The 19020-nt window shown below is 45.3% G+C and overlaps 2 protein-coding genes and 2 pseudogenes across 2 annotated transcripts; all 4 read right to left on the bottom strand.

The window, feature by feature from the left end:
* Positions 1-516: 516 nt before the first annotated feature.
* On the bottom strand, positions 517-6399 carry LOC136457917 (protein transport protein SEC31 homolog B-like). Its single transcript, XM_066457930.1, has 5 exons — positions 6311-6399; positions 6124-6229; positions 5896-6038; positions 2711-2765; positions 517-1133 (listed from the first exon to the last, which is right to left on the bottom strand). Exons 2-5 carry the CDS (start codon positions 6191-6193, stop codon positions 1030-1032), a joined length of 372 nt encoding a protein of 123 aa, XP_066314027.1. The 5' UTR covers positions 6194-6229; positions 6311-6399; the 3' UTR covers positions 517-1029.
* Positions 6400-10149: 3750 nt separating this feature from the next.
* On the bottom strand, positions 10150-11537 carry LOC136460381 (uncharacterized; annotated as a pseudogene).
* Positions 11538-13466: 1929 nt separating this feature from the next.
* Positions 13467-14149, bottom strand: LOC136460380 (uncharacterized; annotated as a pseudogene).
* An 845-nt stretch (positions 14150-14994) lies between these two features.
* On the bottom strand, positions 14995-18783 carry LOC136457916 (beta-glucosidase 1). The gene is made up of 11 exons (XM_066457929.1): positions 18451-18783; positions 18247-18305; positions 17417-17492; positions 17228-17299; positions 17043-17130; positions 16735-16975; positions 16445-16560; positions 15917-16134; positions 15665-15696; positions 15488-15590; positions 14995-15407 (listed from the first exon to the last, which is right to left on the bottom strand). Exons 1-11 carry the CDS (start codon positions 18734-18736, stop codon positions 15133-15135), a joined length of 1566 nt encoding a protein of 521 aa, XP_066314026.1. The 5' UTR covers positions 18737-18783; the 3' UTR covers positions 14995-15132.
* Between the last annotated feature and the right edge of the window lie 237 nt (positions 18784-19020).

Below are 19020 nucleotides of genomic sequence, written 5' to 3'. Positions count from 1 at the left end.
AAGATAAGTATCTACTTCAGAACAGAGTGATGTGTTGTAGCTGTTAAATCTATCGACAATTGACCGTGACGATGATACATGCTCTATGCGTTAATCTGTAATGGAATGAACAAAAGTAAATGATATGAAATTGAAAAATAATAGTGAAATCAAAGGGGAGAATGTTAGTTGATCTCCACCAATAGGCCCAACGGCCTATTAGGCCCTTGAATCTACGTCCTGATCGGGGGCACCCAACCCTAATATGATTAGTGGACCCCTATCGCACAACACTATAAAAGAAGAGGTGGAGATCAGGGCTCGGACTACGAGGTTGACCGGAGCCGCCGTGATCCACCAATAGCTAAACCTAATCCGATCTAAAGTGAGTGCTGCTAGCGATGAGAAGCCGCCACCAACCTCACAGTCGCCTCTGCATCGCCACTAGACCTCGCCACCTCTACGCTGGACTCCACCGCGTCGAGCTCCCTCGACACCGGCGTCCATGCGGCTACGGCGCAACTGCGCCAGGGCGAAGTAGAGGAACCCTAAGTACGATGTTTAAACCTACTAGATCTACACCTAGAGCATAGAACTTTCTAACATAACCATCCCATTGCGCCAGAGAAGCCAATGCTGAAATGCTATGGTTTCCAACTAATCTACAAAACTATATGCGTGTTAATGCACACAATAACACTAATGCACTAATCTAGTTTCCTAGTTTTCCTCCAAGACCATTGAACTCAAAATTCTCAGAAGAAACGGCTGCGGCCGCGTGAGACTAGCACTGCTTTCCCAGGTGAATCCTTCGTCCTCATTTCATCCCACGACGGCCAAGAGCATCCTTCAGTTGGCATTTTGTAGAGCATAAGATTCTCAGTAGAAACATATGCCAAGGTGGACTTAGACTGGCACCACTGCGCCTCACAAACTCCAGACGCAGGCGTAGACCAACAACTCGGTTCCTGAAAATAAAAAAGATACAGGAAGAACCATTAATGCATAATAACAAAATTATGGATATATTATTGATAATTTTGATTTTTTTTATGTATATACCCATTTCTTATCGAGCTTCCAGCAATCGCTTGCCCCATCAACATCTGTGGTAATAATCTGACCGCATGGAGACCACGAAAATGAGGCCACACCTATAAATCAAGTCACATAATTAAGAATAATATTTAGTACAATAAAGATTGGGCTTTAATAAGTGCAATGATAGATAAATTGGGCTTTTGCCATCAGTGGATCCAGTCATTAAATTCGATACAACGGTGAAATATCAGATTAAACTAAAGAAGATATTTGTGCAAAAGGCTTTCTCAGCGCTGCTCTATAACGCTGAGAGGTGTGCCAAAAATACTCTTTTGTCTCGCCTATTTTTCACAGATGAGATGAAAGCAAGGTCCTTGGAGTCTGGTAATTTGAACTGCAACTATATGAAGACAGTTCTGGTAAGCATGTCTGACTCAGGAGACAGGCACTGGCTAAACATACGACAGCCTCCTTGTCCTAGGAGGGTGAAAATGTTTTATGGCGATAGGCATACAGATAGATGATAAAAGCTGTTGCCTATGTAGCCATCTGGATGAGGGTGGTGCTCATCTATTTCTTAAGTGCAAGAAAGCTAAGGAGTACTGGAGAGCACTGGAGTCGGGAGGGAAGAACCCCTATGCCTGCATGCTTGACAGAAAAGAAGTAATGACTATCATGTGGCCAATGCCACTAGACAAACACCTTCTTGTGGCCCTATGGTGATCGTGGGAGCATAGAAAGAGGTGCGGGAAGATGAATGTGCACTATCCAGTGACAGCTAGTATGTTAGATAATTTGTTGCATCCCTGTGTGAACACACGGCAGGGGAAGGCGGCGCCGAAAAGGCTCCCTGCGGTGGTACTGTAGCCACAGCAGGGGCAGACGCCGAACGGTTCACCTGCCGCACTGTAACCGCAGCAGGGCAGGCGTCGAAGTCAGCCCTGCTGTCACATCTAGTCACTGTAGCAGCATGACAGCTATACTAGGACTAGATGGATAGAGTTGTATATATAGTTTGCCACTGCAACTCAGTAAAGAGAGCGAGTTCAGTTTGCCATCTCCTCTGCAGAGCTCCGACGAACGCTAGTGCTTGTGTTGTGTGTGTACTCTGTTCTCCCTCCCTTCTTCTACCTCAGATCATAGTGTGTGGTCGGACAACGATAGTTGTGGTCGGCAACGCTGGTGAGTGGTCGGCTCACCCGTGCCGGTGATCCTGTGGGCTAACATAGTATACCCAGTGCAATGTTACACGATGGGATGCCTGCACCTATTCAAAGAAGCAGAAGTGGGGTGATTATCAGTTTATCACCCAACCACAACTGGCTAAAATATATAGTTGATGGATCTTATAATGCAGGTGATGGCCACAGAGGGTACGGTGTAATCATCAGGGTATAAGGGGATGCATGATGACTGTTCAGCAACAACAGTATTCCTCCATGAAGCGAAGGCCTTGATTGCTAATGGCTTCCGCAGATGTACTGTCAGATACTCGGGGTGTGAGTGTAACCTGGCAGCATGTACTTGCGAAACAGGGGTCTCAGGTACGGGACCAGTGTGTGTACTGTTGGGAGTATTGTTGTACCAACTTGTATAGCTGGCATTGTAATGGATGAGAAAGACCAGTATAAAGTCCCAGTTTTTAACAAGACGAAATAAAGTAGAAGGCAGCACAAATGTGATATTATACCTTTTCCAGTTCCAAATTCAAACAACACCTCCTGGCTGTGCCTGGTATCCCAGATCTGCAGAACAAAAAAATTACGTCAGCTTGATTTTCTGATCAAAATCCTAGTTGGTACCTTTGAACTTTGGATCACTTGTAAAGTACATCAGCTTTTTACAATGTGCAAACTGTGATCAGTAGGATGATGGGACATTTGCGCCATCTTCTACAAAAACTCGACCTACGGGGGTAAGAGAACCTCCGGGCATTTTGTCAAGAAAGAAAACCTGTTCACGCAGGTCAAGAAAAACCCCCAACCCGTATCCCATCCATACACAGCGGCACCCTAGCCAATGTGAGAACGACCACGACAAACCTTAGACTTGTGCTTTGGTGTGGGGCAGACGAGGGGATTTTTTTCTTAACCTCAAACTGAAATTCGCTCAAACCTAGGAGGAGTGCTACTCGAGCCACCTAACCAACTCAGCTAGAGGCCCTTTGGCTCATCTTCTACTCATCACTACAGAGCACTGGTACATCATCACCATCGTCATCATCAGTGCAGCGAAGACCGCGGCAAAGGTCTCGTGCCTTTGACCAACTTCTAGAGCATGAGCTCCAGGTAAGTGCAAGCTCCAGGCGTTTTTGTTGTATAAAGTAATGGCCAAAGCATTTAAATTTTGAGATTATTGAGCTGATTCAAATGTTATCCTGAATTATTTATACTGACTTATTTTAACCACATCATACACTTTAAACGTGCCTTTTAAATTCCAATCCATATTATTTCTTCCACCCCTATAGGCTATGGGAAATTTATCCCTATACAAAATCAAGGAAAGTAGCTACATTTCAGGGAGCATTACTCAAGTTATTCTATCCAGACATGATAGTTCCAGAAGGACATAAAAAGGTTGCAATGTCATGGGATGACTACAGGTGATCTTCTAATGGTGCAACACCATCCACTGCTGAAATTATTAAACATGAGTTCTAGGTAATTTCTTGTAAACATTATCAGTAATCCTGTAGAGAATATCATATGAACATATAACACTGCTGAAAGATGTAGAAATCAAACGAAAAGAAAAGAAAGCATTGTATTAGCTTCATAGTGCTTTAAGATTTAAGTGCATAAGTTCTGAACTTGCTAAACCCTCACGGAATTTCTTTGTGTACAAAATTCTGATGTCTATCTTTGCAGCTTCGCTTCAGATGTGGACCTGATGTGAACTTAGAAGAGACTGATAGAATATAGATATAGATAGATGGCATTTGCATAGTGAGGTCGTATTTCTGTTTATGGTATGCTATTCTTTTTGGTTGAAAGGTACAGTATGACAATGCCCATGACTGAAAAATGTGGAGAAAATTGGCAAGATGAGCATCTGAACATAGATCATGCCATTGTCCATAATATTTAAGGTAGTTTTTTTTTTATGTTCTACTTCACGCTTAAGTGGTTTTAGTGGAGCTATATGTGCTTACCTCTTGTCATATGATTTTTAGACAATACCCACTAAGACTTCAGTCTTCCCTATCAAGGTCTGCCACATGGGAGTGTTTCTATGGGTGATGGTGTGACTGGTCCAAGTGATGTTGATTCTATCCAATGTTTCAAAAAAAAATGATTCCATCAAGTCTAGAAAGAGAAAGCATGAAGACTCACAAGCAATTGGTACATCAACTACGCAAAGCATGATTAGCCAAATGGAGTTAAACCCTCAGTGTTGTGCTGAAACTGAACATGTGTTATAGGTAAGTCATACACTTTTGCATGTGCAGTGGTAAAAATCTCTGCAAATGACCCTAACCGAAATTCGGTTTTGCTTGTAAGCAATTTGTGAGAAGATCAGTTTGTACTTTGATATACTAATGCATCCACAATCAAAATCTAATATGGAATTGTGTGATGGAGTTGAGCGTGTACTTCAGTTTTTTTTCCTTGCCTTTTCTTAATGCCTACAATACAAATACTATGAAACCAAACAAATACTATGAAACCAATGTCTTATTTCTAAAAAAGCTCATGATAGACTATGGCATCGATCATACCAATAGACATAGATGCCCTACTGCATCCTCGCAACCCAATCCAGGTAAAGTAACTTAAACCTACCTACATGCAAATATCTGACCTTCCTAGTTGGATGTGCTTGGACTTGTATCAGGACTAGTCTGAAAAAATTTGCTTGCTCGATTGGTTTCACAGTTTATTTAGGAGTTCTTGCTAATTCCTAATCATGATGCTACATGTGCTTATTGCCATTCTCATTTTGTAAACTGAGAACTTGCTAATTTCTTTCTCGATTGAAAACTTTTCAATGCCATTCTCACCCTCAAGTATGGAAATACTTTCATGCTTATTTGTTTATTTCAGTTATCATTGATACTCAACTTGATTTTTTTTCCCTCTTCTTTTGATAGGCAACCTCAAGCTCAGAAACTGGTGATTCACATGCAGCAAGATCACCTATCCACATGAATGGTGCCATTAATAACAACGAGATCTTAGCACAATTTTCTTATTGGCATAAAACTACAGACTGTCAAGTAGCTAGAGTTGTTTTATTCAACCATAGATACCTTACACTATAAAGATAGATACTACATATCACTTTGGTTGGTTGAAGCTTATTTTGATCACAATGTGATTGAAGTAATTGGAAATGTGACACTACTATCAAGATAATGGTGGGCTAGTGGCATATCAGATTTGATTACTGTTTTATGAACGCCTAATTCGAACTATCTAACGTAACTATAAAATGAGATGACAGAATAACAGCCAATGATATACTGTTGCTGTCGGCTATTGCTCTAGTAGTGCTAAGCAAATGATGACAGTTTACACACTGTCAGAGACTCAACACTGCTGTTGGTAAGCCATATTTCCCTCCTATTTTGGTCTAACGGAGTCTAATGAGTTTCTGGCAGTTCACTGACGTTATCATGCTGTTGGGAATATGTTACCAAAAGTATATAAGAACTGTCGGACACGATACTAATCCCTGTCAAGGTCATCACCAACAGAGAATTCCCCATAGTTCCAGTCAGTATACAGTTGGTGATAGCCAACAGCAATTAAAAGTGTCCGATAGTTCTATAGCTGTGAGGACAGTTTGCATAGCTTGTGAAATGAACTTACGAACATATTGGTGTCAGTGTGCGCACACACAGATGGGAAAAAGCTATGAATTGTTGATTACCTTCATAGGGAAGCTATCTTTTGATGCAGCTGCTAACATCCAAGGGTTACTTGGGTTCCAATGAACCTCACTACAGATGCACTTCCTTTTGTCATCCTGCTGATATCTCATCTTCCAAGAATTTTCTCTTAGATCCCAAATCTCTGCATCATGGAAAACATATCGGTTAAAGTTTAAACACACACAGAGAAATTACAGCTGAGATAAATAGAGGGCAGAGCCCCTTACTTGGGTCTCCGATGTCACATGTACTTGCAAGAATCGCGGGAAGAAAAGGATGCCACTCCAAAAACATCATCTGCGTCTGCAATTTTTTTGATCAACGGGTAGCAAGCTAAAATAAAACAAATTAATATTGTTACGAGTGCCTACCATATTTGTACTTTTATTTATAATTTATATATCTGTTACCAACCTCGCTGGGGTAATCCACATAGTGAATGTTCAGCGTTTCACCGTATGCAGCAGAAGCCAACATGTTAGGATATGGGTTGTTGAATGCCAATCCCATCACCTGCAAGCAAAAGAACTATAAACAAAACTATCCACTGTTCAATGACTAGAAAGCTAGAAATGAGCTGGAAAAAAAAACTCACCAGTCCAGTTAACTTGTCTGGTTTCAGAATCAACGCATTCCACATCTCATCTGTACTTGGATCAGGAAGTTTGCTAACGATCTCCTCACTTGGAATGAATTCCCAATCTTTTGAATCACCATTGGTATCATGTTGTAGATCTAATTTGCTGGATCTTTGTTTAGCAACATGGTCTTTGATAAGAGGGTCCAGTTCATTTCGCATTCCAGCAGCTATTGGCTCACTGTTCCCAACAACCGCTCAGACAACTTAATCATCAAGCATACATGCAGTGTTGCTGCACTGGGACACAAAAGAATAAAAAACTACAGCATACAACATATGTTCGAAGAAACTTACATAACATCTTTAAATTCGACTGCTGGGGCTTTTTTTGTCCACGACAGTTAGTGGTTTTGGCCTGTGTGGTCATTAAAAAAACAACTAAATGAACTAGCAGCATGGTTGAAACAGGGTTGTTAGAGTTTCAGGTGATTTATGTCTTGAATACTTACATTCAATTAAAATCATGCATGATGAAACTAAGGGATGCAGAGGACGAAGAGCCATCCTCTTCTGACCATGAGACTCTTCTCGCACCAGACAATTTCACCTTGGTTGTATCAACATCCGGTTCACTGCATGAACATTCATGCAGTAATTAGCACTTGGTTAGATGCAAGCGGGCTAGCCCGCAAACCAGCATATAGGCCTAATTTTACGAGTTGCCACGGGTAACCCACAAAATCAAGCCTATATACGGGTTCATGGGCTAGCCCATTTGCATCCAGTCATTCCAGTCTTTCATGGAGTAAGCAAAAGTACAAAACTCTTATAGCTAAGTAGCAATTGGATAATTCTGAGTTAACAATCGGATCCTAATCATCTGCTAGAATCCATGTATCGAGGCAATCCGAACGTTTTTCTATCTCAAAATATTAGAATCCATAGCCATCCAATGACAGCCGAACCTAACTGATTGGTTTGGGATCTCAGAAACATTAGGTTCATGAATTGTCAACCCAGCCCAACTGGAGCAGAGCAAACCACGAAGATTTGAAATAATGTAACATTCACCACGGAAAAAGAGATAGGCAGGGCTCTTATAGCTAAGTAGCAATCGGATAATTCTGAGTTAAGAATCGGATCCTAATCATCTGCTAGAATCCATGTATCGAGGAAATCCGAACGTTTGTTTATCTCAAAAAAATATTAGAATCCATATCCATCTAATGACAGCCGAACCTAACTGATTGGTTTGGGATCTCAGAAACATTAGGTTCATGAATTGTCAACCCAGCCCAACTGGAGAGATTTGAAACTGTGTAACATTCACCACGGAAAGAGAGGAGATAGGCAGAGTTACTCACTACAGCAAACGGGAGGGGTCTCAGATACGGACTGCACCGATGTCGAGGTCGCCGGCGAGCAAGCCGAGGCGGTACTCCGAGCTGGCCTCGCCCCGAGACCACGCCAGGCGGTGGAAGGGGCCATCGCAGTCCCGAATGGAGGCCACGCGCTTCAGGGGTCTCCCGACATCTTTCTCCCCATCTACTCGCCAAAGCCTGAACACGTCGATCCACGAGCCCCCGCCGCCGGAGTTGTTGCCGCCTCGCGCAGCCGTCGCGGCCCCGCCACCGGAGTTGTTGCCGCCTCGCGCTGCCGTCGCGGCTGAGAGGAGGTGGCGCGGAGGGCACAGGGCGATAGCGGTGGGGCACAGAAGTGCTCGAGCGCCTATGATCTCCATTGTTAGGGTTTCGTGGCGGAGGCAGCTTGGGGGAGCAGCGCGCGGCGGGATTGGCAGCGGGCCGCGGGCGCGGGGAATGGAGCGCGAGCGGGAGAAGGAGCTGGGGGAGGGGTTTTGGTCTTTTTTTGCGGGCGTGGGTTTTGGTCTTTTGATAAGGGGGTTGGCCCGTCGGGCAGTGGGGGGTGTGAGTTGTCACCGACCCCAATGCCCGAGTTGGTTACGGAAGTTTCGGGCCCTGTTCTCAGGTTTGAACGATTTTTTTTAAAAAAAAATTAAGAGATTACTCTCAATATTCATGTTTTTAAATGGGCTGGACCGTTGGAGAAGTTGGGGGTACAGACCAAGTATAATAAGGGGTTATAAGTGAGGTGCATCTGACGTGGAGGAGAGGTGAAGAGAGAGAAGAGAAGTGGCAAGAACCAAAAAATTCTGTGAGACAGACAAGTTAGTTATAAGCTGGTTAACTATTATACAAATTGGTTGATAGATTGGCCGTAAGTTTTCATACAGCTAGGCAGCTAGCAGACGACTGTATTATTAGCTTTGCTCTTACTAGCTAACATGTAAAAGGATTTGAAGTTCTTTAAGAGTCCAACACTTGCCCCCCTTGACCATCGTCATCTTGTCAAGTCTTTCACCTTAAGGCCAATCTTAATGAGATTTCATGACTTACTGAGAAAGAGAGATGATAAAAGTTTTATAAGAGTAGAGAGAGTTTAATTGAGATAAAACTTTTTTGCGTTGTTTCTAAAATATGGATAGGGACGTATTTAGAATGAAGGAATTGAAAACAAAGGAATAGAACAAAACACAGGAAGTTGAGAGGAATGTAGTTGTAAAATATAGTAATACAAAAACATAGAAAATAAATATAGATGGGTGTTTGAAACGTAGGAATTTGCAACATAGGAATAACACAGGAAGTAAACTCAGATGGCTCATTAATGCTTCTTTTAACATGCAAACAGCACACTTGCTCTGTTGCTCACACCGTAATGGCGAACAAATAAGCTACTCTCCATTCAGAAAAGAATGCAATTCTAGCATAGTATCATTGTTTTGTATCTTAACTTCGATCAATTATAGATAAAAAAAACTATCAATATTTATGATATCAAATAAATATCATTAGATTAATTACGAGATGTATTTTTATAATAAATTATTTTAGAACCGTAAATGTAAATAGTATTTACTCGAAATTTGGTCAAATGTAAACTACTTTGGCTGGCACGCAACACGTAGTTGCATTCTTTTCCAGATGGAGGAAGTATCTTCCAGACGAGTAATGCAGCAGGCCACCTCGGACTTCGTGAAGAAAATCAAAACAAGGGGTGGGAGTGGATGTTTATTTTCCTTCGAAATGGTAGGCTGGCAACAGTATTTCAAAGGTTCCTGAGTTCCAAACACTCTCTCCAAGTTTCTTTCCTCTGTTTTGCACGTTTGCACTTCCTATACTTTACCTCCAAAATTCCTTCAATCCAAACAGCCTCTGGGTTGGAACTTGGACATGAAACCTCCGCTTAAATTGGCCTAAGAAGCACAGCCCACTTTTGCATAAGCAAAAAAAAGCTTTTGCAGTCGGGAGGAAATCCGTATTCGCTCTCCATCCGGCAATTCCTCTCGACTGCAAAAAAACTTACGAGTTGGGGAGCGACGATGGCTCTCTAAAGTGCGCACAAGATATAGAAAAGTTGTTGGAAGAAACAAAGATATAGAAAACGCTCTTTACTCGAACGATTCTAAATAATGGTTTAGAGAGTAAATTTTAGAAAGACTCTTTGGAGATATGCTATGCTTAAACTCTTATTATGGCTAGCCCATGCATAGGCGCAAACATTTTATTCAATATCGTACTGATCCATAAATACACAAACGAAGAAATTTGATAGTAGTTAGTCATTAGTTGAGAAAAAGAAAAGAAAATAAATTTCAGGATCCATACTTATATGCAGAATAATGTACCAATGTAAAATGACTAATTGGGGTCTTGTTGAGCGAAGAAGGCATGCCGCTCAACACGATCCCGGAACACATAGCCACATAGGTAGTCGGACGAGTAGCGACAGTGTTGTTGGTACAATTAGCAAGGTTGATCTGCTTCAACACCTTCTTTTCTGTCAGATCGTACAACACCGCCACAGAACCTGCTTTCAGAAGGATCACATTCTGCCCCATGACGCCAGCGTTCATCACCCAGCTTGCAGGCGAGGGCATGTTGACCCGGAGGCGGCGTGTCCAACTAGTGTCGTCGTTGTAATCCTGCAGCGCCCACAGGTTCATGTCCATGGAACCATCACGGAGGACGGCCGCCACTGTCAGAACCCCATCTGTCTCCAGCAGGAAGGGCTGCTCGTTGTAGGGATCCGCCAGCGGAGGGCGAGATATGTGTCGGAAAGTCTCGGACGCAGTGTCGAACGCCAAGATCTTGTCGGTGTCGTACACATCGGGATGACGCAGCCAGTGAAGATTACCCCGGTAACTGAGGTAGGCCTCGGGGATCAAGGTGTAGAACTGGACAACTGTGGCCGCTGGTCCAAGCCGGCGGGCTCGGGAAGCACCGAGGGGCAGAACGTAGTGCGACGCCGTTCTCCGGTCTCGTCGTCGTCGTCGTTGGCAAGGTATAGGAGCCGATGCTCTCCTGACGGCCTGTGAACGTACAAGCCGCAGGGCCGCATCATGCCGGCCGGACGAGGCAAAATGAGCCACCGCCGGCTCACTGGGTTGCAGCAGACCAGGAAAGTGAAACCATAACGGCCTCTCTCGAACAGCAGGAGGCCGTCGCATGAACCCAGCAAGCCCAGGCCATCCTCGTCGTACGGATCGGAACGAGGGACCTTGAACGCGGGGTACTCGGGGTACCGGAGGCGGAGAAGGCGTGGTTGCTTCGTCTCGTCGTCGAGGCTGGCCAGCGGGACGGTGTACAGCGCTCCTGGCCGGGCTCTGAGGATGAGCTCCAAGGGGCGGCGGCGAGGAAGACGGGGCTAGTGGTGATGCGCCGCCATGCCCTGCAGACGGCACGGCAGGTGAGCACGGAGGTGGACGGGACACGGAACATGATCTCGGACACCAAATCGTCGCTTAGACGATCCATGGGACCAGTGGACGACGTTTCGGTTGCTTGAGTAGTCGCCGGCGACGCCATCATCACGAATTCACGATCGAACAGCAGATCGATCTGTTCGAATCGGTTTACGGCTGTTTCCTAACTAGTCCCCTCATTTGCTAAAAAAAACAAAACTAGTCCCCTCATCGATCCTACTTTTGCGATGCCTCTCTCCGGTTCTCTCATTAATCTTTGGTTTTCATGAGCAACACGATAAGAAAGTCACCATCGTCTACGTCTCAAACACGCCAAGCTCGCCCTATCTATCAGCAATCGCCCAAAAAACAGCCGCCACCAGGCAGACCGATGCCCGCTTGAACGCTCCCGGGAAAGTCGTTTTTTTTTTTCTCGATATATATACCGATCTTTTATTTACTCCTCCGGCCAATCAGTACCTCATCAGGAGAAAATCTCCACCATCAGTGTTCCGATCTGCATGGATGCATGCAGTGGAGACGTTACACCTTCGTTTCCTCACGCAACTCGGGCTTACCAGCACCCCGACTTCCAGACAGAAGCGCGTCTAACGCCCGCCGCTCATCCCAGCGCGTGCTTGCCCGTGCGGGCCACTCGTCCCTGCACACACACGCGGACACAGCACCTCCATCAGTTGTCAGCGGAGCCCGCTAGCCATCAAAACGGATCTGCAGAAAACGGCAACACTCCAACGCCCCTGTCTTTGCGACGGGTCCCACATCAAGTGGCTGTCTCCCACGCGCTCTCTCTAGTTGCCCCCACTCATGGACGCGCATCGGAGCATACATGCCACCTTGCTGTTCGCCGCGCCCTGCATGCCCTGCTGTTGCTTGCCCGCACCCTGTTGCTGCTCGCCTGCGCCATGCTGCGCGCCTACGTCTGCTCGCCCTGTTGCACCCCCCCCCCCCCCCCGGCGCTCATTTACCCTGTGGGGACCGCCTGTGCCTCATGAAACACTGAGCTAATCTTTAGCCCCTTCATTCTAAGGACTAATCTTTAGCCCTGTACTAAAGTTAAGCCCACAGGATCTAAACATGGGCTTAGTTATTTTAACCACTGTAGTAACGGTCTGCTAATAATTATCTCTTTTTATCTACACAATATAGATAATAGACTAGATAATTGTTAGCTAAATCTCTAGATAACAACTATCTTACTTGTTGAAACAAATCAGATAATAACAGCTAATAGATGCAACAACAACCCAACTTTATCAATTAGTTGTGTATCCAAACACCCTCCTAGCTAGTTAATATTAGCTATATTTGTGCTATTAGCTAGATAACTACTATTACCCCCGTCCACACAAGAATGTAATTATCGTATTTCGAGGAGTCAAACAGTTTAAATTTTGATTAAATTTCTATAAAAAAATACAAAAAAAAATTATACAAAATAAGTACCATTAAATTAGTTATAGAATATATTTTCATAATAAATTTTTTAGAGACATAAATGCTAATATTATTTACTATAAACTTTGTCAAATTTGAACTCAATTGACCTGCACAGATATAGCATAATTGTATTCTTTCATGGACGGGGGAGTATTAGCTAATGGATCCAAACAGGGCCAGTGTTGCGCTGCAGAGAAGCTAGAAAATACTCATGATGTTATCTGGATAGAATTTTTTGTAGTTTTAGATTTACCTTAGGAATAGGATATACTAATAGATAATACATAATAGCGGGAGAGAAAAAAATCAAGAGTCACAATTCTTGTATTCGGTGAAGCGAAAATATTTTCACAGATAATAAACTAATAGAATTAACATTAAAACAGAATCAGCACTCCCATGATTATTCCATCACATTGATATGTTTACTACCATACCAATATAAACAGCAACTCACAGGTGAGCAGCAAGCAAAGCAATAAGCAGGCGGTTTGATGACACGGCACAAAAAGGCAACGTCATCAGGAAGGCAGCAGCTTTGTCCAAGCGTTAGATGCATTTAGCAGCTACTAACCAATGAAGCTACCTGCAGGCTGCAGCTTAGCACAAGTATATATAGCCTCACCATAGAAATGTTGTTGATAGCATGAGAACCACATCTAGGGACTAGGGACTCACCTGCACTACACAAGCTTACCTTTCTCGTGCGTTGCAACAAAATGTATAACTTGTGGTCACCTAAGATTTATGCAAACATCGTGTCATCTGTTTTAGTACGTCTTTGAATCGAACTCCACACCATGGCTAAACGTGTGCATTGTTCGAAACATGGTCTCGTATTGGATTTTGATTGAAAACACATCGACGGCAAGAGTGAGATGCAGACCGCGGAGAGTGAAATGCGCAAATGGGTCGAGATCCGTCGAGGCGATCAGCTGCCCCTCCACCTGCTTGTTTGTTTGCTCCATGGCCGACTCGACCCCCTGCATGTACAAGAGGCTCTGGCACTTCTCCGGGTACCAGTGGAGGGTGCTCGAGGCGCGCGCCGCAGCGTCGTAGCTCGCCGCGGTCACCAAGGCTATCGTGTTCGTCATCTCGCGGAGGCACTCCGAGTACAGAGCGCGGCACTGCGCCAGGCGGTCGCGCTCCAGCGGCGTCCGGACCCGGGCGCCGGCCAGGGCCGTGGTGCGCCGCACGGCGTCCCGCGTGGAGTTCCTGGCGACCGTCAGCGCGATGACGGCGAGGTCCTGGACCGACTGTCCGGCGCGAGGGTGGAGATGCAGAGGCGCTCGTGGGCCGTCTTGCGGCAGGTCAGCGAGACGAGGGACACGCCGGCGGAGGAGAGGGGGAAGAAGGAGGCTGCGACGGCGGCGCAGAGTAGCGCCGCCACCGCCAAGATGTTCTTGAGGCTTGCTTGTGATGCCGCCCTGCTCGTTGCCATCGCCATTGCCATGTTGGGATTGGAAGATTCGAGACTTGTTCGTGTGCAAATGCTGCGTATGTCTCGTGCCTGTTATATACAGCATGCAGCTAGGATGGGGGTTCGTTACTGCAGCATTCATGTTCATTGATCACTATTCATGGGTGCTGCAAAACTGAAACAGAAATGCTAACGCACACCTGTGTGTTTCCAGAGCCGGTGGCAAACGATTTTTTACTGTGCCTCTGACTCTCTGAGTGTAGGGCCCACACCCGACTCCAACTGAAAACAGCGAACGCTTCTTCCTCGCGCGACTACGACGTGGCGGCGCATCTCTCTCTCCGACACTCCTCCCTCTCTCTCTCTCCCTAGCGCCGGCGAGCCCCACTCGTGCCCCGGCGACCACCCGACGAGCCCCACCTGCGCCCGAGTCCCCACCCGCGCGTGAGCTCGCCGGCCATGGCGGATCCGGCTCCGGCCATGGTGGATCCGGCGAGGTAGGTCTTCTTCTCCTGGTTAGGGGTCCGGCGAGCCTCTCCCCCAACCTTTGTCCTTGTCCTTCCATAGAAGAAAATTATTTCTTGTGATCTGTAATCTGTGATTTGTGATCTGTGCTAAGGAGTAATCGGGGGAGAGGCGGGCCGCGTGCCAGGGGCTGGGTGAGCGGTGGCGGCGGAGCGCTCGCCGGGCAGCGGGGCGAGAGCTGGGTGCGACCGGAGGTAGAAGAAGAGGTGGAAGCCGTTGGATCTTCATCGTATGGTCAAAAAAAATCATGTGCTAGAACAGGGTGAAACACCCGTGTGCCAGGTAGACAGACTGAAACTGAAATGGGTTTTAGTTTCTTGAGAATGGCAGTTAACGTTAACGCACGCCACAACTAATAACAGAGGGGAAATTCATTGGCATTACTAACGTTACATCACATTATTTTTGACTTCATGCACCTAGTTGCTTATTGTTGATGCATGCATGGCATGGGAAGCTGTCAAGCTGACTAACAACCCAGCAGACCGTGATCAGTTTTTGCCGGTGATGACATCCCTGAACCAGTATGCTGAACTCTTGGGGTACCGTCTGAGTGCCTTGAAATCGACGTAGACCAGGCCGAACCTGGACGTGTAACCCAGCTTCCACTCGAAGTTGTCCAGCAGGGACCAGGCGAAGTAGCCCACGCAGTTGGCGCCGCCGTCGATCGCCTCCTTCAGCTTGCTGATGTAGCTCCGGTAGTAGGCAACCCTCGTCGCGTCGTGCACGCCCTGGGCGACGGTGACATTGCCTGGGTCATCCATGCCTGTCGTCGATCGAATCCACTCACGGTTTTGGTCATCTTATACTTGTTGTGGAGGTCAAGCAGAGGTCAAGGAGCTTTACCGTTTTCAGATAGAAACATTGTGGGGTTGCCATACTTCTCCTTGACGTGAGTGACAGCTTTGTACAGTCCCCAAGGCACGATGTAGAGCCAATCTGAATTTGCCTGCAGTGGAGCTTAATTAGTTGCTTCAGAAAATAATACAGTTATATGATAACTCAAACACAAATGATCAATACCCTTTGTCCGATTGGCACACCGTTGCGTTCATCTGTAGCATGAATAGATGCAGAGAATTAGGAAGGTTCTTAGAGTAAAAAAGATGCAGAGAATTAGGAAGGTTCTTAGAGTAAAAAAGATGCAGAGAATTAGGAAGGTTCTTAGAGTAAAAAAGACATTACTCCTTTCAAAACAGGTATCAAAGTGGTGCCGTTTTCATTTTGTTTTTGCAGCACAGGCACTTAGATGTCAATGGAGGTAAGCAGACTTACAAACAAATTCAGCATGCCAATCAGACGAGTAGCTAAACAGAGTTGTTGCATTTGGCTGCTGATCACGAACATAATAAGCAGTATACTGGTTGACTCCAACATAGTCGATGGAGCCTTTGACTATGTTGACCTCATCAGCTGTGAACTTTGGAAGCCTTTCCTTCACGATTTTTTGGACCGATTTGGGATATTCACCGTAGATGATTGGGTGCAGAAACCTGAAACATTTTTAAGGTCCGGATGTTCAGAGGTGATACAAGGGCATCTGGATCATCTATGACAATGAGTTGAAACATGATGAGCACGAAACTGAATGTTTGGGATGGAGGCAAACAAAAAGTTAACATCTCTGGTTAAACACGCTTCAAGATCGTGCCTACTTGACACTACTTTGTTCCATAAACAGCAATGGTCAGGAAGCAACAGAGCGGCGTCAACTAAATCCAAATAGCGCGCAGGTCGTTCTGTGAAAATGAATATACATGTTTGAAGTAAGATTCTAGTCCCAAAAGGATGAAGTGAAATTACCATCCTACATGGAAGTCTCTTGATCTTTCAGCTGCAGCTTGGTCAGCTGTTGAATTTGTGAGAGCTTCATACCAGACAAAGTCCAGAAGAATTCCAATCCTTCCCTTTTGTGTAATCTGGATGGAAGTTTGTGTGCAAAGAAAATTTAGAAAACAGTTCTAAATGCTACTGGTTAATAGTCTTTAACAAAAAGATAGTACAAGTTACCATGAAGATCTTAAACAACTGTGCGTTTCTGATCACTCTGTCTAGCATAGGTACTAGGCCAGGATGCTTAGAAGTATTTTTACCTGATACTTTTGCCGGTATCTCTGAACTGCAGCAGCATGGGAAAGAATGAGGTGATGAGCAACGATGTAAGGCTCGGTAGCGGAGTTTCCAGCCTTGCATTTTGTGCACCTTCCAGGTGCGAATCTACCATCGTCATATCCTAGGGCAGCAACTACCCTTGGCTCGTTAAATGTCATCCAGTTCTTTACTCTGTCGCCAAATGTCTTGAAGCAGAAATCGGCATAGTCTGCAAATGATTTCCTGCATGATTCGGTATGTTAATTCGCAGACATTACAATTTTTCTGTTCAAAAGTCAAACATACTTACACCACTTTTCTGTTCAAGAGCCCTCCATATTGGACCTCTAGTGCCTCTGGTAAGTCATAGTGATACAGATTTGCATAAGGTGTAATGCCTGAGAAGCAGAGTAAATTTCAGCATGAAACTTGAAAAAACTGCCAAACTTCAAAGTGAAATAAAAGCATTTCTAGCACCATCATCTATCCATATACCTATCTTCAACATGTAGTTTATCAACCTGTTATAGTATGCCACTCCTTTCCAATTCACTTTTCCAGTTCCATCTACATTATATACAAAATTTCCCATCGCCACAAATTAGTTTATCATTAGCACCAGCAGTAGAGAACAAATCTAAATTAGGAAAAACATAGCTCCAAATGAACAATAAGGGACAATACTTGGGAATATTCTTGACCAAGAGATTGAAAATCGGTAAGCATCAAACCCCATCTTTTTCATGATATTCACGTCCTCCTACATGAAGGAGAACGAATTTAGTTTGCTTTCATATCTAGACGAGAAGTACTTTAGTTTTTTAAAATATATGGAAAAGCTTTAGCAATTGATGGCTACAATTTATTAACTTCTAAACTTGGAATTAGCATCCGAATAGGATAATCAAAACCCCTTGTGCAACTTTAGGAAAGCGAACAACTATACATTTCAGAAATACTAGCGCCAGCGCTGCACTCCGTCTCCCGCGCGCCGCACTTGCTCGCGCCAGCATGTCTCCGCCAGCGTGCCCCTGGATGTTGCCCGTGCCGCCAGACTGCGCACGGGGACTGCTCGTGGCCCCTCCCGCTTCCCACGCGCGTCCCAATATGCAACACCCGATATACTTTTGAAACATCAAGATGCAACATTTGCAACGTACGTCTGAAGACAATTGGGCAAGAACCTAACTTAATACCTAACATTTGTTCAGGTTAGAGCCTTAGAGGTGACATAAATTTGGATGCTTCGTAACTTTCTAAATTATAGCTTTGCATGAGTTGCTTTTTAATCATGCCATTCATTATATATATGTAACACGCACGCCAAAGAACCTATAGTTTTTGTTTTGTTAGTACACTCAATATCTAAAATTTCATGGTTCGATTTGTTAAATTCTGTAATTTGATTTTAAGTTTCACATACTGAAAACGTCATATTTGAATTATAGGTCTAAATAAAAAAAGAAACAACGAAAAGTCGACTGAAATGAAAGCATCAAAATATCATGGTTTACCTTGTAGCGATGGTACTCGTCAACAGTGACGTCCGCGGTGGCGTTGTTCGCGATCTCGCCTGAAAGCCGACCGGCATTGCGATGATTGAATCATGCCATGGCAAACCAACAATTGAATCAACGATTGATGCCTTTTTAATATATAATAATCCATACTAGCGTTTCAGTGAGTAATTCGATCAGCGCCAATGGAATGATGCTCACCGGGGATCTTGATGAAGGCGTCCCATATGCTTGGCCCGCGGCCGTCCTTGTGCGCCATGCCCTCTACCTGGTAGGCCGACGCCGCCGTCCCGAACACGAACCCCTTGGGAAAGCTCCGCCGGCTCAGCCCGCCCGTCCATGCCGCCGCAACCTTCTCCCCTGCCCGTGCCTCGCCGTCGTCGGCCGCTCGGGCGGCGCTGACGGAAAGCAGAAGAAGCAGGGCGAGCATGGAAAGTTGCACGCCGCCGCCAACACGACCACCACGACCTCGACTAGCATCAGCCATGATTCTGCGCTCCGCTGAGAACCTTGCGACGCGCGGCGAGTGTGGTGCTGGCCAAAGATAAGGAGACAGACAGGGGACGAGTGTGAGTGTGACAATGCGTGGCATATGAAAGCTCGACCGTACGTATTCGGCATCCGGTATTCCGGTGGCATGTCGAGGAAGGAGAAGCTTGTCGGTACCGACGAAATGGTTGGGCTGAGCGCCTGAGCCTGACAGGCTTGACAGCTAGAGGCGGCCTACTGGCTGTACTAGTGTCTGCACGCCGAGAGTGACAACGGCAGAGG

The sequence above is a fragment of the Miscanthus floridulus genome, chromosome 6 (assembly GCF_019320115.1).
Source record: "Miscanthus floridulus cultivar M001 chromosome 6, ASM1932011v1, whole genome shotgun sequence".
In the NCBI taxonomy this organism is placed as follows: Eukaryota; Viridiplantae; Streptophyta; class Magnoliopsida; order Poales; family Poaceae; genus Miscanthus; species Miscanthus floridulus.
This window is presented reverse-complemented; position numbering and strand designations above follow the sequence as displayed.